At 36.0% G+C, this 24,356-nt stretch overlaps 1 protein-coding gene across 1 annotated transcript in view; it reads left to right on the forward strand.

The window, feature by feature from the left end:
• Positions 1 to 24,356, forward strand: part of EVI5 (ecotropic viral integration site 5) — a 231,925-nt gene that overhangs the window by 114,849 nt on the left and 92,720 nt on the right. Inside the window, exons 11-13 of the mRNA XM_052637081.1 lie at positions 6,836 to 6,889; positions 8,732 to 8,764; positions 9,322 to 9,468. Coding sequence (XP_052493041.1) covers positions 6,836 to 6,889; positions 8,732 to 8,764; positions 9,322 to 9,468 — 234 coding nt within the window. The remainder of the gene's footprint in view (positions 1 to 6,835; positions 6,890 to 8,731; positions 8,765 to 9,321; positions 9,469 to 24,356) is intronic.

Here is a 24,356-nt window from a genome sequence, read left to right on the forward strand (position 1 = left end):
CTGTGTTGAGAGTATATTGCAGAGGGTAGGCACAGAATCAAGAGAAATAAGTAGAAAGCTGTTAAAGTAATGCAGGCAAGAGGAGGTGGTGGCTTGGACTGAGGTGTTAATGATTGGATGGTATAACTGATGTGGAGTTGTCAGAGGGACAGGAATCAAGGACTTTGTCCTGAGCAATTAGGAAAATGCAGTTCCCAGTGGCTGCAACGGGAAAGTATACAGAAGGAATATCAAGAGCTCCAGTTTTGGCTCTATTAAGTATGAGATAGCTAGGAGCTGTTCAGGTAGCTCCTTAAAATATTCAGAGTTGGAGTTGAGAGAGCACAGGCTGGAAATACAAATCTGACAGCTACTGACATGATTATATTAGTATTAAAAGCCATGAGAGTGGGTGAGATTAACTGGGGAATGGATGTAGATAGAAGACTGCAAGAATTAAGCCTGAGAGCATGTCAACATCTAAAAGCTAGGAAGACCAAGAACTAATCAGTAAAGCACAGGGAAATGTAACACCTAGAAGTGGAGAGACAAAAAAAAAGTGTTTCACCGAGAGTCATTTACTGTGTCAAATGCTAAGGAAAGATTTTGTGCGATGAGGATGACAAGATAATGACTGAGTTTATCAACATGGAAATAGATTAGTAAAAGTGTTGGAAACTAAAGCTTGACTAGAATGAACTAGAAAAAATTGGAGTTAGAGAGTATAGGTATTTTTCAGGGAATTTGCTATAAGGAAGAAAGAAATGGAACAGGATGCTTAGGGTAGTGATTTTGAAGAGATTTTTAATTTGTTTTTCCTTCCTTTTTTGTTAAGATGGCATAATTAAATAGGAAACATTCATGATGTGTGATTGTCAGGATAATTGCTGGAATGAGCAGGATTATGAGGTTTAGGCCCGAGGTGGAAGACTCCTGGTCTGCTGTATAGATCAGTTCAGTTCAGTCGCTTAGTTGTGTCTGACTCTTTGCGACCCCATGGACTGCAGCACGCCAGGCCTCCCTGTCCATCACCAACTCCTAGAGCCTGCTCAAACTCATGTCCATTGAGTTGGTAATGCCATCCAACCATGTCATCCTCTGTTGTACCCTTCTCCTCCTGCCTTCAATCTTTCCCAGCATCAGGGTCTTTTCCAATAAGTCAGTTCTTCACATCAGGTGGCCAAAGTATTGGAGTTTCAGATTCAGCATCAGGCCTTCCAATGAATACTCAAAATTGATCTCCTTTAGGATGGACTGGTTGGATTTCCTTGCAGTCCAAGGGACTCTCAAGAGTCTTCTCCAACACCACAGTTCAAAAGCATCAATTCTTCGGCACTCAGCTTTCTTTATAGTCCAACTCTCACATCCATACATGCTACTACTGCTGTCACTTCAGTTGTGTCTGACTCTCTGCGACCCCGTGGTCTGCAGCCTACCAGGCTCCTCCGTCCATGGGATTTTCCAGGCAAGAGTACTGGAGTAGGGTGCCATTGCCTTCTCCGATTCATGCATGACTACTGCAAAAACCATAGCTTTGACTAGACGGACCTTTGTTGGCAAAGCAATGTCTCTGCTTTCTAACATGCTATCTAGGTTGGTCATAGCTTTTCTTCCAAGGAGCAAGCATCTTTTAATTTCATGGCTGCAGTCACCATCTGCAGTGATTTTGGAGCCCAAAAAGATAAAGTCTGTCACCGTTTACATTGTTTCCTCATCTGTTTGCCATGAAGTGATGGGACCAGATGCCATGATCTTAGTTTTCTGACTGTTGAGTTTTAAGCCAACTTTTTCACTCTCCTCTTTCGCTTTCATAAAGAGGCTCCTTAGTTCTTCACTTTCTGCCCTAAGGGTGGTGTCATATGCATATTGAAGTTATTGATATTTCTCCTGGAGGTCTTGATTCCAGCTTGTGCTTCATCCAGCCTGGCATTTTGCATGATGTACTCTGCATGTAAGTTAAATAAGCAGGGTGACAAAATACAGCCTTGACGTACTCCTTTTCCTATTTGGAACCAGTCTCTTGTTCCATGTATGGTTCTAACTGTTGCTTCTTGACCTGCATACAGATTTCTCAGCAGGCAGGTCAGATGGTCTGATATTACAATCTCTTGAAGAATCTCCCACAGTTTGTTGTGATCCATGCAGTCAAAGGCTTAGTGGCATGTTCAATAAAGCAAAAGTAGATGTTTTTCTGGAACTCTCTTGCTTTCTCAGGGATCCAATGGATGTTGGCAATTTGTTCTCTGGTTCCTCTGCCTTTTCTAAATCCAGCTTGAACATCTGGAAGTTCACGGTTCACATACTGTTGAAGCCTGGCTTGGAGAATTTTGAGCATTATTTTGCTAGTACATGAGATGAGTGCAGTTGTGTGGTAGTTTGAGCATTCTTTGGCATTGCCTTTCTTTGAGATTGGAATGAAAGCTGACCTTTTCCAGTCCTGTGCCCACTGCTGAGTTTTCCAATTTTGCTGGCATATTGAGTGCAACATTTTCACAGCATCATCTTTTAGGATTTGAAATAGCTCAACTGGAATTCCATCACCCCCACTAGCTTTGTTTGTAGTGATGCTTCCCATCGCCCACTTGACTTCGCGTTCCAGGATGTCTGGCTCTAGGTGAGTGATCACACCATCGTGATTATCTGGGTTGTGAAGAAATTTTTTGTACAGTTCTTCTGTGTGTTTTTGCCACTTCCTCTTCATATTTTCTGCTTCTGTTAGGTCCATGCCATTTCTGTCCTTTATTGTGCCCATCTTTGCGTGAAATGTTCCCTTGGTATCTCTGATTTTCTTGAAGAGATCGCTAGTCTTTCCCATTCTATTGTTTTCCTCTATTTCTTTGCATTGATCGCTGAGGAAGGCTTTCTTATCTCTCCTTGCTTTCTTTGGAACTCTGCATTCAAGTGTGTATATCTTTTCTTTTCTCCTTTACCTTTCATCTCTCTTCTTTTTACGGCTACTTGTAAGGCCTCCTCAGACAACCATTTTGCCTTTCTTTTTCTTGGGGATGGTCTTAATCCCTGTCCCTGTACAATGTCATGAACCTCTGTCCATAGTTCTTCAGGCACTCTATCAGATCTAATCCCTTGAATCTATTTAGTCACTTCCAGTGTATAATCGTAAGATACTATGTAGATAATTAGTGCACAAAAAGAAAAGAAAATGTAAAATATATGGGCAAAAAAGTAGTAAGGTGTCAGATGTGGTTGTGGGATGTAGTGAAGTTCTATTTTGATTGTTTTAATTTTTTCAGGAACTCAGAAACAAGATTATCATCTGATAGTGACAGTAGGGTGTGAAGAGTGGCTTTTGAAGAGGGGAAAGTATGAAATAGTGATCTAAGAGGGTAGGAGAAAGAGTGGACTAAGGACACATTATTATTGCTAGGATGCATTGAGTCCAGCTGAATTTAGTGATTGTTAATTGAAATAAACTTCATGATTTTATTTTTCTTCGATTGTATTTACTGCGTGAGACTCAGAGTCGTTAGTGTGTTTTCATCCAGAGTGGTGGTTTCCCAGGTAAGTATGCTGACTACTAAAGGAGAGAAGGGATAGGGGAAATAAAAGCAGGGGAGAGTCTGCAGTGATTGGAAATTGAACTTTGGGAAGAAAGGATATTAGGGAATGAGATACTGTGAAAACTTGGTAGGATCAATGGATTATCCCAACTAAACACATTATTATTGTATTTGGATTATTTCATAAAATAAGTAAGCTGGAAAGAATAGAGTAAGTTGTTTGAAACTAATATTCCTTGATTTGGGGATATTTAGGTTGTTTTCATCATTAAAAAACAATGCATATACTTTCCATCCTTGTATATAAAGTTTTGTGGTACCTTGTATTTCCATTGTTGTTATTTAGTAGTTAAATCATGTTTGACTCTTTTGCGACCGCATGGATTGTAGCCCACCAGACTCCTCTGTCCATGGAGTTCTCCAGGCAAGAATACTGAAGTGGATTGCCATTTCCTTCTGCAAGGGGTCTTCCCGACCCAGGGATTGAACCCCTGTCTCCTGCTTAGCAGTCAGATTCTTTACCACTGAGACACCGGGGAAACCTTTAAAAGCTGTATTTGCTAAAATACTGTCAAGGTAACCCTGAAACAGTCTTTAATAACTCAAGAAGACTATTATATATTTTCCATCTCCTCAGGAAGTGGATATTACACAAATGAGGAATTGATAATTTATTGATGATAAAAAGTGATATTTGTGTAGCTGCTATAGGGGAACATATTTGTGTAGGGGAAAATGAATTTAGGATTTACAGCAAAATTTCAGAAAATTTAAATGGTGTGGGAAGGGAAATCAAAGTGAGTGTTTTTAGTTTTAAATTTTATTATTTTTTAATCATTTCAAGTGTAATATTAACTATTCTCTTAATTGTCTGGTTGAGCTTTACTTCCTAAGTCTTTTAGAATAAACAAAATGCTACTTTTTTTTTTTCAAGAAATATGTTGAGAAGATACTGAGACTGTTTATTTTTTTAGCTTTCCGGACTTTAGCAGCATTTAATAGTTGTTTATTTGTGTAGACCATTTTACTATATGTACTATGAGTAGCCAAGAAGTATTTTATTCTCCTTAAACTATTTTGTAGTCTGAGATCACATATTAGGTAATATCTATTCCTATCACCCAAATACATTCTAGTGAATAGAGCAAGAAAATTTAATTTGCAAAGTTCTTTGTAATAACTCTAAGATATATTCCACTTTATGGTCTACCTAATAAGAGAACAATAATTCATAGTCTTTTGTTTTCTTATGAGATTTTATATGTTCTGTGCTCAGTCGCTCAGTTGTGTCCTACTCTTTGTGGCCCCATGGACCATAGGCTGCCCGTGGGGTTTCCCAGGCAAGAATACCAGAGTGGGGTGCCATTTTAGTCCTTACTGACAAAATAACGGGTTGAATCATAGAAAAATTTTCTGAGGAAGACATTTTTAGCAGAAAGTTAGAGAAAAGTAGGGTTGAAAGAAAGTTAGATTGCACTCTAGAGCAAATTGGTACAGGAAAGGCAAGGGGGAGTTTGAAATTACAGTGATGGCAAAATGAAGGGATGACTTATATTGGTAGACTATACAAAAAGGAGATGATTTTTTTTAATGTAGAGTGATTTTTTTTTGTATATCTGACTTACAATGGTGTGTTAATTTTTGCTGTATGGCAAAGTGATTCAGTTACATGCATATACATTCTTTTTCATATTATTTTCTGTTATGTTGTCACAGGATATTAACTATCATCCTCTCTGCTATACAGAAGGACCTTGTTGTTTATCCATCCTGTATATAGTAGTTTGCATCTGCTAGTCCCAAACTCCCAGTCCATCCCTTCCCCATCCTCAGTCTCCCCCTTAGCAACCACAAGTCTGTTCTCTATGTCTGTGTGTCTGTTTTTGTTTCACGGATATGTTCATTAGTGTTGTATTTTAGATTCCACTTATAAGTGATATCATATGGTATTTGTGTTTCTCATTCTGCCTTACTTCACATAGTATGACCATCCTTGTTGTTGCAAGTGGCATTGTCATTCTTTTTTATGCCTACTGAGTAATATTCCATTGTGTATGTGTATTACATCTTCTTTATCCATTCATCTATTGATGAAGATCTAGGTTGTTTCCATGTCTTGGCAATTGTAAATCCTGCTGCTGTGAACATAGTGGTGCATATATCTTTTTGAATTACTGTTTTGTCTTGATATATATGGGGATTCCCAGGTGGTGCAGTGATAAAGAATCCACCTGCCAGTGCAGGAGATGCAAGAGATGTGGGTTTAATTCCTGGGTTGGGAAGATCCTCTGGATAGCAAATGGTAACCCACTTCAGTATTCTTGCCTGGAAAATTCCATGGACAAAGAAATGTGGTGGGCTACAGACCATGGGGTCACAAAGAATTGGACATAACTGAACAACTGAGCACACACGCTTGATATGTATGCCCGGGAGTGGGATTGCAGGATCAAATGGCAACTCAATTTTTAACTTTTTGAGAACCTCCATATTGTTTTCCATAGTGACTGCACCAATTTATAGGATGTTAGATTTAATACTTTATAGCAGTAATTTGACAGAGTTCTGAGAGTTGGGCATTGAATAATTAGGTGCAGAGTATTTTTTTAAATCAGGTTTTACTTTGTAGGAAAATGCTAGTAATTAAGTTTGATGCAACTCATCATAAATAATTCATTTGATGAAAACAACTCATTATATTTTCAGAGTGGAAATTTGCAACTTTGCATGTACAGCACTTTATAATTGGAAGCTGATCTACTTTTAAACTGACAATTTGATATTATCCTATTAATATACATTTTTCAGGTTTCTTATTTATTTAATAATAGACAATTGACTATTATTTATGTTGTCTTTGTAGGAGATAAATGAGTTAGAATCTTTTCTATCTAATGGGGATGTTAAGACATATAAGAAAATACTGGGAATTATCCGGCAGTCCAGTGGTTAGGACTCTGTACTTTCAGTGCTGAGGACCTGGGTTTAGTCCCTGGTCGAGGAACTAAGATCCTGTAAGCTGCAAGGTGAGGCCAAAAAAAAAAAAAAGTAAATACTGATTATGAGTCTTTTTGCTGGGTACAGAAAAGAAAGATTATTTCTGTATGTACTCTAGCTTATATTTAAAATTCAAACATAGGCAGAATGATAAATATGGTCATTTCTTTTTCCATGCATTTCTTACTCTGAGCCTTTAAGAATTTCACAGATGATAATGTAGACTTATCTTAGACTCTTTTCCAGTTTATTAAAGGTAGTACATTTTATGAACTATAATTTAGGTGTCATTTTTCCTTCTCAGGAATGTTTGCAAACAAACCTTTGTTTTTTTTCTGCAGAGGTTACGAACAGAAAATAGACTTTTAAAACAGCGCATTGAAACATTAGAAAAAGTAAGTAAATTGCTACTTCTTTAAACATCTGTTGAATTCACAATAACTTTTCTATTTTAAATAAAGGCTCAAAAATCTAGCACATGTCTCCAAAATTGTGGTACTGACTGCTTAGCTTGCATAGCTTAACTAAATAACTTGTCAATAAAAACTGATCATTACTAGTCCTTGAACTCTCAGGTTAAAGTTTCAAACTAAGGTTATTAATAGAGTAACATATTAATATTATTTGTTCTCATTATATAATCTCTAAAAAGTGTGTTCTTCAGGGGTGACCTAATTGAGAATCTATTCTGTGTAGTATTTTAAAGATGACTTTCAAATGTTGCCCTGACTGTCCAGACATATATTAAATGTGGCAGGAATTTCTTTAAGGCCTAGGCTTGCTTTAAATTTAGTCAAAATGACTGACTAATTTCTTACATAAAAACTCATCATGTAGTTTGTTGATTTTCAATTCAGGAATTGTGCCTAAACTTTTGGGTCTTAGAATTATTTTGATAACACTTATTACCTCTTCCTCTCTATTTCATATAAAATAATGGGTAGATATTGCAATTTTGTGTTTTTTTATTATGCTTTTGATATAACTTCTTTTGTAGTCTTTTTCCTCATGCTGTAAGAATATATTGAGTAATAAAAGCATAGTCTAAGACACTTGTTTTATTAAAGATGTCCTAATTCACAAACCCTTGGTGTGTTTTTTGTTTTTTTTTTTATTTTTACCAAAGATACAAATTAGTTGTTTAAAAAATACTCCACATGATATTACCAAATAAAATCTTCCCTGAAAATTGATTGGTCAGTATTTAGAAACAAAATGAATGAAGATACAGATTATTTGCATTTTTTCTTTTGTTTGCAAGTATTGATGGTTTCATATTAAATAGCATAGCACAAAGACAGGACTTTATTACATATGTATTTTTGTTGTATAATAATTGCAGGTACATTATATTAAGGATATAATGCCTTCATCTTATTAGAGTTGCTTTGAAGATAATTCTGCTTTTTTGTTAACTGCAGAAGGTTGTGCTCTTAATTGTCTTTAAGTCATTTTAATTTTATATGTATATATTTTAAACTAAATATTCAGTTTATAGTAAACTATACCTCTTTCTAGGTGGTCTTTTATCTTTGGAGTAAGACATTTTCACAGAGAAAGTATTTTTATTTCCTCGAACCTTGAGAATAATAAAGGTGCTGTTTGAAAGTGTTAAGTTTGGATTTTGCTTCAGAAAATTAAATACTTTTTTGCTGGCTTATTTGGCCTAGGTGTGTTCTTTAGCACTTAGAGTCCTATAAATACTTAGATACCAATTAAAGCCCATAACCACAATGTTTACTTACTTTGCTATTGCTAGAGTTTATTATGGTTGAGCTCATTAATATCATTTGTCATGTTTTCCTTGCTTTGTTTCTTTGGAAGTTGCTGTTGCACAAATTGCTGTCACACTTTGTAAGTGGAATTGCTTACTCAAATTCCTTCTCCCTTTCATATAAATGATTTGACCATATGGATAATGCTAAAAATACTTTAAAAATATGCTTTAAAAAGATATTGGTTTGTCCCAAGTTATGAAAAAAAAACCCTCTTGGAATTTGTGTTTGGTTTCTTCTAGAAGTACATGATGTTCTCCCATTTATCTTTATTTTGATATATTTTTCTTTAAGAATGGAAATACATACAATAAAAAACTCTTTTAAAATCTAAATGCCCATTTTAATTGCAGTGAAAAGTAGGTGGAATTTGGGTATGTGTTGTTTCTTCTTATTCCTAATTTTAGCACCTTTGTTTTATTTCTGTCTCTTATATTCCTATCTGAATTTTTCCTTTTGTAGGAAAGTGCTTCCTTGGCAGATAGATTGATACAGGTATAGTTTTTTGGCTTTTTTTTTTAAAGCATTTTCTCTAACATTTAAGGGAAGTCCTAAACCTAGAAATTCATATTTTAATGCATGCAATTTTACATGCATTTTTCTGGAAATAATTTTTGGGTGGTATCTATGGGTGTAAACTTAATTTTTGATAACAATGTGTTACTTTTATTAAAATAAGCCCATCTTTTGCACGTTGTAGAGCTAACCTTATTTTAAAGTATTTATTTCAAAGTGGCAATCTGGATTCTGCAAAATTAACCACTATTCATTGAAAACATTAGTCCTGCATGTACGGTAATATTGCATGAATTGAATTTTTATTGACTGAAAGAGGAATTGTTCTTAAGATTATCAGATGAATTTTTCATTGAGTCTCCCAAAATTTGCTGGAGCAATAATAAGCTGCTGGCTAATGATTACTTAGGTTATTCTGTTTTCTGAGGTGATTTTTTTTTTTTTAATATGTCAAAGTAAGTAACTAAACCTCACAAAGGCAGTCTTTCTTGAATCTATCCTAAATTGCTTTACACACACAAAAATTATGTCCTAAGGGACAAGTGACAAGAGCCCAGGAGGCTGAGGAAAACTACCTCATAAAACGGGAGCTGGCCACCATCAAACAGCAGAGTGATGAGGCCAGTGCTAAACTGGAGCAAGCTGAAAGTACCATCAGGAAGCTCCAGCACCAGCAGCAATGGGTAAGGAGTCCGGTAGTGTTTTTTCTCACCTTCCTCATCCCCTTCCTTTAAACTTTTTTTTTAAGCACAACTTCTGTGCTGTAGTTTTTTTAACAATTTTGTTTTCTACTGTAATTGAATTCTTAATCAATTTTAAGCTTTATAATACTTAGGGGTCTTATTGTGGCCTAAAGACTCCTCGTTCTAACATTTTTTTTTTTTTCTGTTTTCACAGTTTTGTTAGAAATGGGTATTATTTTGTTTCCTTACATTATGTTTTAAGTCACAGCAAATAAGTGGTGTTTGTCAGACCTGCTTTTTAGATTTTAGATATCTGTTTTATAAAAAGTAGTTTTTCATTTTACAAATTAAAAGATTAATTTGTAAATCTTTTGCCAGTTTTTGTTAACTGTGTACATAAGATACTACCTAGCATATAGAAAATATGTAAATATCTCATTTAGATCTTTGATAATATGTCGATTTATGTCTCAGAAATACTGTAGTCTTCATACATCGAGACATTAAATTATGGGTTCAGTTGTATGCTTAAGTTTTTTCCAGAAGAGAGAAATTGTCAAAATGAAAAAAAAAAATGGATTTAAAAAATATTATGTTAACTGTCTTTGTGACCCCATGGACTGTAGCCTATCAGGCTCCTCAGTCCATGGAATTTTCCAGGCAAGAGTACTAGAGTGGGTTGCCATTTCCTTCTCCATAACTTACAGTAGTAAACTGCTACTGATCATAGAACTATCCTCAAGTATCTTTTGTAACTTAGATACTACTTTCCATTGGCAAATTCAGACCAGTGTGATCTTAAGCAAAAATTTGGAAGTTAAAAAAAACCCAACTATATGATAGTTAAAAAGAAAAGCCAGCTGTTTATCTTTGAGAAAATATTATTTCTTATTTCACCTTTCTGTTTTCAAGTAAGAATTGGATTGTAACAAGAATAGGAAGAAAAAGTGTTAAACCTAGAACTCTGTAATGGGTAGAGTTAAAGTGTTAAACTTAGAACTCTGTAAAGCAAAAAGAATGACTTCAAAGTTGGATGTTGTTTTTATTCAGAAAAATTAAGAAATGGTATTCTCTTCTGAGCATGAAAATCAGAAAACTAAAAGCAAAAAGAAGAAATTGTTAATTGAAAAAAACATAGATTTTTTTCTTATTATGTTAATTGAATATGATTACCAAAAGAGTGGTCAAAGAATATATTCACTGCTTATTATCTGTAGAAGACTGGTTCCGGGACACCTGAGGATACCAAATTGTTGTGTGCTCAAGTCCCTTTTGTAAAAGGCATCATATTGGCATTTAATCTGCATGCATCCTCTCATATACTTTAAATCATCTCCAGGTAACTTATAATGCCTAGTACAATCTATTATATTGGCCAAAAGTTCATTCAGGTTTGTCTGTACCATTTTACAAACCTGAATGAGCTCTTTGGCCAACCCAATAAATGCTATGTAAATAGTTGCCTTTGTATGACAAATTTAAATTTTGCTTTTTGGCACTTTCAAGAATTTTTTTTCCTGAATATTTTCAACCCACAGTTGGTTGAATCTGTAAGTGCAGAACCTGTGGCTGTGGAAGGCTAGCTGTACTAAAAAGATGGGAACTCAGATGTTTTATTTTGCCTTTGAATAAAATATCAGTAATATCAAAGTATAAAAACAGGAAAAACAGAATTGAGAGGTCATGCGGAGAAGGCAATAGCAACCCACTCCAGTACTCTTGCCTGGAAAATCCCGTGGATGGAGGAGCCTGGTAGGCTGCAGTCCACGGGGTCCTGAAGAGTCGGACACAACTGAGCGACTTCACTTTCACTTTTCACTTTCATGCATTGGAGAAGGAAATGGCAACCCACTCCAGTGTTCTTGTCTGGAGAATCCCAGGGATGGCAGAGCCTGGTGGGCTGCCATCTATGGGGTCACACAGAGTTGGGCATGACTGAAGTGACTTAGTAGCAGCAGCAGCAGCAGCCGCAGCAGCAGCTGAAAATTAAGCTGAACTGAATTATCAGTGTAATCTGATTTTGTCATGGGGAAAGATAAATATTATGTTTACATTTAGTATAAGCTACAGTCTTAAACTACATTAGAATTATGAGTTATTAGTTTTTTACATAGTTTTTCAAATAATAAGACCTGTGGATAGATGTGTATCAAAGATAACAGAAATACTGGTTTAAAATGAAAGAGCTAAGTGAGCAGACAAAAACAGCCAGAATGAACTGAAGCTTTTGAAGATAGTCAAGTGTAACAAAAAGAATATTTGTACTCTAATTCAGGGACAGTTCAGAGCAGTTCAGTCACTCAGTTGTGTCCAACTCTTTGCGACCGCTTGAACCTCAGCACGCCAGGCCTCCCTGTCCATCACCAACTCCCGGAGTCCACCCAAACCCATGTCCATTGAGTCAGTGATGCCATCCAACCATCTCATCCTCCGTCATCCCCTTCTCCTCCTGCCCTCAATCTTTCCCAGCATCAGGGTCTTTTCAAATGAGTCAACTCTCTGCATCAGGTGACCAAAGTATTGGAGTTTCAGCTTCAGCATCAGTCCCTCCGGTGAACACCCAGGACTGATCTCCTTTAGGATGGACTGATTGGATCTCCTTGCAGTCCAAGGGACTCTCAAGAGACTTCTCCAACACAGACCCATACTGAGGGCCTATGATACAGCAAGTAAAAAGCAGGTTTCTACTTCTATTTTTTTACCATCTAAGCAAGCATTCTCTTAAACTGAAATAAACTGTAAAGCAGACGTATAAAACAGTAATGCACAAAAATAGGTGAAAATATCAGAGCCTTGGTTAAAATTTCAATTTCAAAGTAAAATGTATATCCTTGGGTAATTAGTAACTTCCAGGATGATCACAGGAATATTACTGTTTTAAAAGGATCTTACAAAATAAGAGATACTAAAGGCTTTGAGGTTGGCAACTGCAGCTAAGTAATAATGGCTGCATATCTCAAAAGAAGATCAGTGACCTCGATAATGCTTCATTAAAAATTCCTGAAGCATGTGGTTTGTGAATAAATAGAAAAATAACTTACATTAACTGAATGCTAATTTACTGTGTATGTCATGACAAACTAACTTTATTTCTGTAATAAACAAAAATTTTTAGAAGTTATTGATAGTCTCTCATGATATCATTCTTGACAAAGTAGAAAAATATAGATGGAATTAGTAAACACGTGGTTTTACAAGTGACTGTCAAAACGGCTATTTGTGTTGAAGAGATATCAGAGGTCTTTGTCTCCTAAATCTGTGCTTCAAATATATATTCTTTAAATCTTCATATATAAGGTATGTTTAAAGTTTAGATATGAAATATTTTAGGAATGTAGGTAATATGCTAATGGTGAGTCAAGATTTCAAAATATTTAAACAGTCTGTTCAGAATAAGAAACTAAATAAAAGATTGTCTCATAGAAATAAATCTATAGTTTTGCCTTGAAGTTTAAGTCTTAAAGATATATCTTAGTGATGCTTTATGTAACAAAACCTTGAAATTGATTGAGAATCAGGAATTACCAGTAATAATATGATACTCCCCAAATCCCAAGTGTAGTCTTCTAGAAGTATAGTAATCCAATTCTAAGTATCTTGTAGAAACTTAGTGGTGTCGTATCTAGTTTGCATACCAAAACTCATATGCAATGTTTACAGACTGTATTATGGCAAGTTTAGGAAGATGTGGAATCCCTGGATATTTTTAGATTCCACTAAAGAAGGTTTTAAAGATCATCATAGATACAGTTATTTTTAAGTATTTGCGAGGTGAGTTTATGGAAAAGTAGTTAGTCTCTTTTGATATTGCTTCAGAGGCAGAATGTGTTTAAGATCCAAAGGTACAAAATCTTATTGGAATTTTGACAAATGGACTAATTTCTTTGCAAAGTACTGAGAATACCACTCCTTGAAACTGATCAATTAACATTGCTAAATGTCTTGATTACAGCCTTCCAATATAACATCATGAAGTCTTCAAAATTCTCTAAGGTTTTCAAGTTTATCCAGCAGAAGATATTGAATTACCAATATAATCAACAACCACCACCACCCTCTACTGCCAGTAGTGTCATTTTATATGATATACATAGCTTTGGATCTCATATAGGGAGCTGAATTCTAATCCTGTTTTGCTAGCTTTGTGACTTTGGATACTCAAGGATTGGGTTTCTTTTCTTTTCTAAAATGATTGTATAAGGCTAAACCATGACAGGTCTTTCTCTTTAATTTTTTAAATGAACTTTGTTGAGGTATAAGTTACATGCAGTTGAATTCATCAAATTAAAGTTAAAATATATGGTTTGATGTGTTTTGACATTAGCTGTATAACCTTCACAGTCAGAATATAGAGCGTTTTCATCACCCCCACAATTTCCTTCATGTCCCTTTGCATTTCACCTTTTCACTCCCAGGACTTCCCTGGTGGCTCAGACGGTAAAGCATCTGTCTGCAATGCGGGAGACCTGGATTCGATCCCTGGGTCGGGAAGATCCCCTGGAGAAGGAAATGGCGATCCACTCCAGTGCTGTGGCCTGGAAAATCCCATGGACAGAGGAGCCTGGTAGGCTACAGTCCGTGGGGTCTCAAAGAGTCGGACACGACTGAGCGACTTCACTTCACTTCACTTTTTCACTCCCAGCAGCCTTTCTGCTTTCTGTCACTGTGGTTTTTCTTTTTTTAGAATTTCATATAAATGGAATTGTAAGGTATGAGGCTTTTGTGTCTGGCTTCTTTCACTTAACATATTCACTCACTTTTTTTCTTCTTGAAAATTTTTTTCATTGTGGTAAAATAGACACAACATAAAATGTACCATTTAAGTGCTCAGCTCAGTGGCACTAAATACACTTTTACTGTTGTATGACAAAAACTACTGTATTTCTAGAGCTTTGTCATCATCTCAGACAGAAACCTCATGCCCATTAAAAAATAACTTTCCACCTCCACCTCTTCACCCTTGGTAAGCTCCATTGTATCATATAAGTAGAATCATATAATATTCATCCTTTTGTATCTGGCTTATTTCATTTAGCATAATGCTTTCAAGGCTCATCCTTGTAGCATTGCATTAATATCAGAATTTCCCTAGTTTTTACTGTGGCTGCATAATATCTATTGTATGTGTATATGTTTTGTTTACCCACTCATCTGTTTACGGTCATTTTGGTTGTTTCTACTTTTTGGCTGTCATGAAGAATACTGCTGTGATCATTGATCATTGGTGATTCCATGTTTAACTTTTTGTAGATTCAGCAGACTATTTCCCACAGCTGCTGCTTCATTTCACATTCTCTCCAGCAATGTACAAGGGTTCCAGTTAATTCCTCTACATCCTCAACAACTCTTGTTCTTTGCTTTGCTTTTTTTCTTCACTGTTTTTTATTTAAAGAAAAAAATAGCCATCCTGTGGTAGATGTTAAGTGATAATTCATTATGGTACATAGGAGTAAATTTAACTAGGAAGATGAAAGACTGTGCACTGAAGACTATGAATCATTGTTTATCCAGTCATCTGTTGATGAAAGAAATTAAGGTATAAATAAATGGAAAGATCCCATGTTCATGTATTGGAAGATTCTTATTATTAAGATGTCAGTGCTACCTAATATGACATGTAGATTTAATTGCGTCAACCATTTCGGTCTTTTACAGAAATGAGAAAACATCCTGCAGTTCACATGGAATTGCAAAGAGCTCTAAATAGGGAAAACAATCTTGAAAAAGAACAGAGTTGGCAGACTCACATTTCCCAATTTGAAAACCTACTACAAAGCTAGAATAATCAAAACAATGTGGTACTGGCAAGAAGATAGACATATAGATCACTGAAGTAGAAATTGAGAGTTCAGAAATAAGCCAATACATCTATGGCCAATTGATTTTCAAAAAAGGGTACCAAGACCAATTGATAAGGAAGAATAGGTTCTTTAATAAATGGTTCTTGGAAAACAGGATACCCCCATGCAAAAAAATAAACTTGGACTCCTATCATACACCACATTAAGAAATTACTCAAAATGGATATCAGCCATCTTTGTGTTTTTAAAACGCATAAGGATTAAAAAAAAACATAAGGATACACCTTCATGAGCTCAGATATGGCAGTGGATTCTTAGATATGAATTCTTCGTCACCAAAAGGATGAGCAACAACTACAACCAAAAAACAGGTAAACTGAACTTCAAAAGTAAACCCTTTGAACGTCAAAGAACATTATCCAGAAAATGAAAAGACAGCCAACAAAATGGTAGAGAATATTTGTAAATCACATATTTAATTGTTCAGCATCTAGAATGTATAGACAACTCTGAACAAAAAGACTACTCAGTTTTAAAATGAACAGAGAATTATACAGCATCAACCAAGACATGGAAACAACCTACCTGTCCACCAATGGATGAATGGATGAAGAAAATGATACACATAAATACACATGATACACCCCTGCATGCTAGAATATTATTCAGCCATGAAAACAATGAAACCTTGCTATTTGCAACAACATGGATGGATGGTGAAGGCATAATGCTAAGTGAAATGTCAGTGAAGGCACATATCACATGGCTCACTTATATGTGAACCCCAAAACAAAAAGTCCACCAAGCTCATAGATAGAGGCAACAGATTGGTGGTTTCAAAGAGATGGGAGGATGAGTGAAATGTAGTTAAGGGAATCAAAAGGTAGAAATTTCCAGTTATAAATAAGTCATGGGAATGTAATATACAGCATGGTGATTATAGTTGACAGTACTATATTGCATATTTGAAAGTTGCTGAGAAGAAGTTTTGAAAGTACAAAAAAATTGTAACTGCATATGGTGATGAATGTTAGACATTGTGGTGATCCTTTCACAGTTTATACAAATACCGAATCATGATTTTGTATATCTATAGTTAATATAATGTTATATGTCAATTGTATTTCAATAAGACATTTTTTTAAGTAGGCAGAAGACTTGAATAGACCTTTCTCCAAAGAAATATACAAAAGGCAACAAACATTTGAAAAGATCCTCAACATCATTAAGCTTTAAAATCACCTGTCAATTACTTAAAAATGACTACCAATACAGTATTGTAAAATAAAGTAAAATTTTAAAAAAATGACTACCTAAAGCATTGGCTAGTGAAAAATTTATAGCAGCAAATGCTTATATTAGGAAAGGAAATAAGTCTCAAACCAACAATCTGTTCTTCTACCTTAAGAAACTAGATTTGTCTGAGAAAATTGAACCTAAAGCAAGTAGAAGGAACAAGTATAAAGAGAGTAGAAATTAATGAAATTGAAAACAGTATAAAACAAAAATAGAGAAAATCTGTGAAACCAAATTCTGGTTCTTTTAAATCATCAATGAAGTTGATAAAACTGTCTAGACTGACTAAAGATAGAAAAAATAATAGCCCATTTAGGGATAACATTGGCTTATTACATATGTAACTAATTTGTCTTGTCTCATAGCCTGATTTTGTCTGATTCCTTCTTCGTGGTATCATATATTCTGTAAACTAGGTTCAGTTAAATATTTTTAACATTTAGATTATAGATGATGTTGTGAACTTTGCTTTAAATCAGGAATCCCATAATGTAAGTTCCCGCTATTTAGTGATGCTAAGTTCATGTGCCATGCTGACTTTGATTACCACACACCCTCTCCCTTGTAAAGGTATGGTTTCTTCTTTGCAAGAATTAATATATTGGGAAATACTTTTGTACCAAATAAATATCTTATCCTCATTCACCTATTACCTAATGGTTTTAGCATCCTCTGATTGGGTTTCCAAGATGGTGATTTCCATATTTTCCCATTTTTTCCTACTCTGTTAGCTAATGTTTCTCTGTAAAAGAGAATTTTTTCTTTTTTTCCCCCTTCAATCTCTCTCTTTTATGTACTTTGAATACTTTTGTATCATTCCAGACTCTCATGCTTTTATTTGTTTTGATGTTTCATATCATTTTTAATGATTTTAATGCAGTTGGCACAATGATATATATTAAACTTTTGAGTGGCAGTTTTTTGTATAATTTTAATAGAGTTTGAATATTGATATTGCTTAAAAAGCATTTGTGCAGTACACAGTTATTGAGTAATTGTCTTTAACAGGTCAGTGGTTCCATTTCATGCCAGCTCTTTGAATGTGATATTGCTCGTTTTCAAAAATGATGTTATTTTATTATAATTTTTAATTGAAATATGTAGTTGATTTACAATATTAGTTTAGGTATATAACATATTTACTCCATTTAAAGTTATCACGAAGTAATGGCTATATTTTCTTGTGCTGTACAATGGTCTGTGTTAATTTATTACTTAGTATTTACTGTACTAAATAAAATTTACTTCCATTTAGTAATTTTAAATGATAAACATTAACCATAAGATAAAACCAAGCATTTAGATTAAACTATCCTAGTCAAGGCTGTGGTTTTTCCAGTAGTCATGTATGGATGTGAGAGTTGGACTATAAAGAAAGCTGAGCGCAAGAGGAATTGATGCTTTTGAACTGTGGTGTTGGAGGAGACTCTTGAGAATCCCTTGGACTGCAAGGAGATCCAACCAGTCCATCCTAAAGGAGATCAGTCCTGGGTGTTCATTGGAGGGACCGATGTTGAAGCTGAAACTCCAATACTTTGGTCACCTGATGCAGAGAGTTGACTCATTTGAAAAGACCCTGATGCAGGGAAAGATTGAGGGCAGAAGGAGAAGGCGACGACGGAGGATGAGATGGTTGGATGGCATCCCCGACACAATGGACATGGGTTTGGGTGGACTCAGGGAGTTGGTGATGAACAGGGAGGCCTGGCGTGCTGCAATTCATGGGGTCGCAAAGAGTCGGACACGACTGAGCAACTGAACTGAACTGATGATCCCTTGAAGTGTTTGTTATACAATGTTACACATCAGTTTTCCTAGGAAGCCCCTAGAGGTAGAAATGTTCCTGTAATACTTGTACAGTCGCATGTCTGACTCTGTCCCTTTTGAGTGTGATGAGGCACAGATGTGTTTATGTTGGATGGTTTTTCCTGAGGAGATCTACTATCTGAGTCTTGCTTGATCTATTAATATTTAAAAACTTTTTATCCTACACATGACTGCCTATCTTTCAGGTGTCCTGAATAAGTAATCTTTGTCCATCAGTTTATTGGCTAGGATCAGCGTATACAAGAAGGATTGTAACAGTTAACGTTGTTGACTGCTGAAGTGACTGCCTTTCAGATGGTTGGGACCTTTGTACCAGGAGGTACTAAACAGGAGGCTAGGCAAGGTTTCTTTTGATCTTCCTTCTTCTTCCTATAATTCTAGAAGAAAATATGAAATAATTATGTGATAATTTTAAGAACCAAGGATTTGGTGTGAGGAATAAAAACTAATCGTACTTAGAGTAAACACATGAATAAAGATTAAAGACTAAAAACTGTTAGTGCAAGTTGTGAAATCTTTTAGATAATTTAGAAAATGTGTTTGTTGAGCAGCATTTAGAATTGCCCAACACCTGCTTTTACCTAGTGGGTTTGTTTTTCTTTATGAATATGGAAGTTAATATCTAACATCTCTTCCTGCACAATAAACACTTAAACTTTGGTGATACTTCAAGAAAAAGCCATTTAATTTTAAAAAACCATGTAATTATTGGTAAATTTATTTAAATTTCCTAGAAATCCAAAATAGACTATATTCAGTTCAGTTCAGTCGCTCAGTCGTGTCCAACTCTTTGCGACCGCATGAACCACAGCACACCAGGCCTCCCTGTCCATCACCAACTCCCGGAGTCCACCCAAACCCATGTGCATCAAGTTGGTGATGCCATCCAACCATCTCATCCTCCGTCGTCCATGTCTCCTCTTGCCTTCAGTCTTTCCCAGCATCGGGGTCTTTTCAAATGAGTCAGCTCTTCGCATCAGGTGACCAAAGTATTGGAGTTTCAGCTTCAAAATCAGGCCTACCAGTGAACACCCAGGACTGATCTCTGTCAGGATGGAGATCCAGGTTGGATCTCCTTGCAGTCCAAGGGACCCTCAAGGGTCTTCTCCAACACCACAGTTCAAAAGCATCTATTCTTTGGCGCTCAGCCTTCTTTATAGTCCAACACTTGAATCCGTACATGACCACTGGAAAAACCATAGCCTTGACTAGACGGACCTTTGTCAACAAAGTAATGTCTGCTTTTTAATATGCTGTCTAGGTTGGTCATAACTTTCCTTCCAAGGAGTAAGCGTCTTTTAATTTCATGGCTGCAGTCACCATCTGCAGTGATTTTGGAGCGCAGAAAAATAAAGTCCGACACTGTTTCCACTGTTTCCCCATCTATTTGCTATGAAGTGATGGGACCAGATGCCACGATCTTCATTTTCTGAATGTTGAGCTTTAAGCCAACTTTTTAAGCTTGGTAAATTCTTACACTCTTGGTCAGTATGCCTAGAAATCTGAACAGAAGTTTTCTTCCAAAATAATTTTGGCCTTAGTCTAAGGTTAAATGTTTTACATTCATATGTAATCATTTCTTTTCAGCCCAAATAATAAATGAATGCTCACTTTAATGGAAATAATTGTTTTCTTAGCATTTTTTTCATCAGAATATCTTGCAATTGAGGATAAAAATAATCAGAGATGATCTTCCACCTTAAAGGATGTATGTAAGTTTTCAGGTGTTGGAAATCATTTAAAAAATGATATACCATTTTTTCAAAAGAGTTTAGTGTGGCAAATCTTTACATAGGGCATCCATGTTGTCTGGATTTCTTTTAAACAAAGACTACATGGAGCATGTGGTAGGGAGGATTACAAACATCTTTTGGGATCATATGCTGGGTAGGAGAGCAAGATACAACTTTTTATTTAAATTTTTTTACCTTCTGATATTGCTTTGCATAGAATCATATTCTGGATTATTTACCTATGTAAATAGTATAGATGCTTTAGCCATAACAGTAGAATGTACCATGTGCTGTGCTGTGCTTAGTCACTCAGTTGTGTCCAACTCTTTGCAACCCCTTGGACTGTAACCCGCCAAGCACCTCTGTCTGTGGGTATTCTCCAGATAAGAATACTTCAGTGGATTGAAATGCCCTTCTCCTGGGGATCTTCTTTACTCAGGAATTGAACCTGACTCTATGGCATCTCCTGCATTGGCAGGCAGATTCTTTACCACTGAGCCACCTGGGAAGCTCTAATTCTTAGAACAGTACATATTAAAATTCTTCCCTGGTGGTTCAGACAGTAAAAAATCTCACTGCAATACAGGAGACCAGTGTTCAATCCTTGGATCAGGAAGATAATGCTGGAGAAGGACATGGCTACTCACTCCAATATTCTTGCCTGGAGAATTCCATGGACAGAGGAGCTAAAATCCATGGGGTTGCAAAGAGTTAGACATGACTGAGGGACTAATACTTTCACATATTAAAACAATATATTAAGCTCTAAAAAGTATTATTTCATCCTTTATATGGCTTGCAAGTTAAGACATGGGCTCTGTACTCCATATTCCCAATTGACAGAATTGCCAGTTTTTTTTTACTTGCTGGGTCTTTTAAGGTTACTTAGGTTAAGTGATAATACAAAGTGCTTAGCATAGCCTGACATGTAATGAGCACTCAGTAGATGTTGGCTGCTATCATCATTGTTGTTATCATCATAAACTTTAAAATCTGTTTTATAGTGAGTGTAACAGGAACATCTTAAAACGAAACAGCTGCACTGGAAATGATCAGGGCTTGGGCTCGATATGATAGTTTAATTGTTATTAAACCTTACTTTGAGCTTCCCTGGCGTTGATGATTTTTTAAAATAATTATATTTATTTATTTTGGCTGTGCCGGGTCTTTGTTGCTGCATGGTGTTTTCTCTCGCTGAGGTGAGTAGGGGCTACTCTCTAGTTGCAGTGTGTAGACTTCTCATTGCCGCAACTTCTCTTGTTGCGGAGGGGCTTAGTTTCTCTGTGACATGTGAGATCTTCCTGGATCAGGGATAGAACCCATGTTTCCTGCGTTGGCAGGCAGATTCTTTACCAGTGAGCCACCGTGGAAGCCCCTTGATGATTCCTTTCTTCTCCCAAAAGTTTATCATTCTTTTCCTGACCTCAAGTCAACATCATATATAAAAGACCAATTTTTGTTGAATTGTTTTAAAATTTTCAATGCAGTGTTCTTGGTTTCCACATTTTTATTGTTTTTTAATTATTTTTTTCTATTTGGTTTGGGAAAACTATAAAGTGAAGTGGACTATCCATGTTAAAAAGTTTTCTACTCGGAATTTTTGTTCCCCAGTGTTCACATGTTTCATAGCCACTGTCTTCATGGCACATCCTCCTAATAAGCAGCTGGAAATGCCCACATGTGCTGCAGTTTTTTTTCAGACTGTGTGGCACCCATAGCCGTTCTTGACATCTCTTATTCCACTGGAGGTAGTTAAGTTAAAAAGCTTAATGAAAACAAGAGAAACAAAACTCCTTGTTTTATAAATGACACTACCCCCTTCCCACCCTGTGGAAAAAATTTAAAAATTGAAACAGGTGTTTTACAGTGCACAGTAATGTCTTTTAACAGTGGCTTTTTAAAATAAATTTATTTATTTTAATTGGAGGTTAATTACTTTACAATATCCCAATTCTGCCACTCACTATTTGTCCTTTTACAAATTACTTAACTTCTGTATATAATATAAAATTTTTTATCCTATATATAATAAAGGATTATTGAGATTTAAGTGAGTTGGTCCTCTGGAATAATGCTTGGCATAGAATGAGTGCTCAATAAGTGGTAGCTACTGTTAAGATTAATATTAACATTATTTCATTATTCTACCAGCTTGTTTGGTCAGTGGCGTAAATGGCTAATAATAACCAAAACTTAAAAGACTAAAACTGACAGGTGAAGTTTTAATATCAGAAGTATATCATTTTCCTGATCAAATTTAGATCTGCAAAATTTTGAACAGCAAAATCGGAAATGTAGAAATAAATGCCAGATAAGAGAATTCCATTGCAGAAGCTCTGAGCCAATTGAAACGGACCAAAACCAAGCAAGAATAATAAAACCTCTATAATCAATAAATTTAATCTTATAAAATTTACCCTATATTAGAGTTCTGCAGAGTAATGAAAGTAATTCCAGTCCAAGGGTAGGAGAAGACTAATGTCTTAGCTCAGGCAGCAGGCAGGAACAGAATGAATCCTCCCTTTTTCTGCTACATGTTCTGTTAAGGCCCTGAGCAGATTGGCTGGTCCCCACTTACGTTGGGAGGGCAGTCTACTAAGTCATCTGAAAACACCTTCACAGAAACACCCAGAAGTAATGTCTAATCTGGGCATCCCATGTCCTAGTCAAGTTGATGAAAGTTAACCATCACAAGTCCAGCCTTTGTCAACTTGGCACCCATGTGCATCTTATTAATCTATACTTAATCTCCAGGTAGAGAAAACAATAAGGTCATAATTCTGCATAACTTCATACAGTTATATCCTGAGCATAACAAAAAATGTACTAATGCCTTCCCCAGGAGAAGTGGTGGAGTTCTTGAGTAATGTTTTCCCTTCTTGATATCTTGTGATTTAATTACAGGATGTACTGTAAAATTAATACTTAAATGCTATAATATAAAGTCTTATTATATCGCATAATAAGAGAACAAGAGAGAAAAGAAAACACACATATTCAAAGAAAACAGAAAACATTCATAGCAAAACTGGGAGGAAACACTCATGGCAGTTACAGTCCTCATTTATGTAACTGATCATGTGGTAGTATTTGTAACTACCTTCTTCCACTACCCACTCTGTATTCCTTTACCTTCAACAAGCACCTCAGCTGGTCATGGTTCTTTGCTTGGTGGGATGACCCAAACCTTGAATCCTGAAGGATCTGGGCCATAAGCAATCCTTCCTGAATTGAATTATTGTATTTTTTTTTACCTTAACTACAAGGCATGATAATATTAAGAGACACATGAAAGGATTTCCTATGTTTCACATATATTCTTCCAAATCTCCATTGTAGTGTAATGGACTACTTGGTAGTGATCAGTCAGCCAAACTAACACCGTAATTCTCTTTTTTTACTCACCAATTCAGATGTGTGAGGCCTCAAAGTGGTTTGCCCTAACTTCCAGTTTACTGTCTCTTCATGGAACCATTTCTCCCTCAGGAACTAAGAAATCTAGACCAGCAGGACATAATGTTGCAAAGCAACCATTTTGTTGATGAGTCTGTAGCAGTAATAGTGTCGCTCCTGTTTACACCCCTTGATTCCTGTATCTGTGAGTTATGGGAGAAAAATGACACTGTATATTGCACAGTGACACACAGCATATTCATTCTTCTGGAGAGCCTTGTCCCAGTCTTGTAAGGTATTGCCACCTAGCTGGCACTGGAAGTGAGTTTTCAAATGGTCATTCCACCCTTCTGTCAGTCCAGCTGCTTGATATTAGGGAATTTGATAAGACTGATGAGTTCCATGAGCATGGGCCCATTGCTGTTCTTATTTTGCTATGATCAGAAGCAGTGCTGTGTAGAATACCATCACAGTGGAGAAGGCATTCTGTAATTCCACAGATGATAGTTTTGACAGAAGCATTGCATGCTGGGAAAGCAAGTTCATATCCAGAGTAAGTGTGTATTCCAGTAAGAGCAAAACATCCCTTCCATTTTGGAACTGGTCTAGTATGATTAACCTGCTATCGGTAGTAGGTTGATTACCCTCAGGAATGGTGTCGTATCAGGTATGTAGTGTTGATCTCTGTTGCTGGCAGATTGGACACTTAGCAGTGGCAGTAGCCAGATCACCTTGGCGAGTAGAAATGTGTTGCTGAGCCCATGTATAACCTCTGTTCCAGCTGCTGTGGCTACTTTGTTCATAAGTTTATTGGGCTTTCTGAGGATAGAGGCTGACT

The sequence above is a fragment of the Budorcas taxicolor genome, chromosome 3 (assembly GCF_023091745.1).
Source record: "Budorcas taxicolor isolate Tak-1 chromosome 3, Takin1.1, whole genome shotgun sequence".
Classification (NCBI taxonomy): domain Eukaryota; kingdom Metazoa; phylum Chordata; class Mammalia; order Artiodactyla; family Bovidae; genus Budorcas; species Budorcas taxicolor.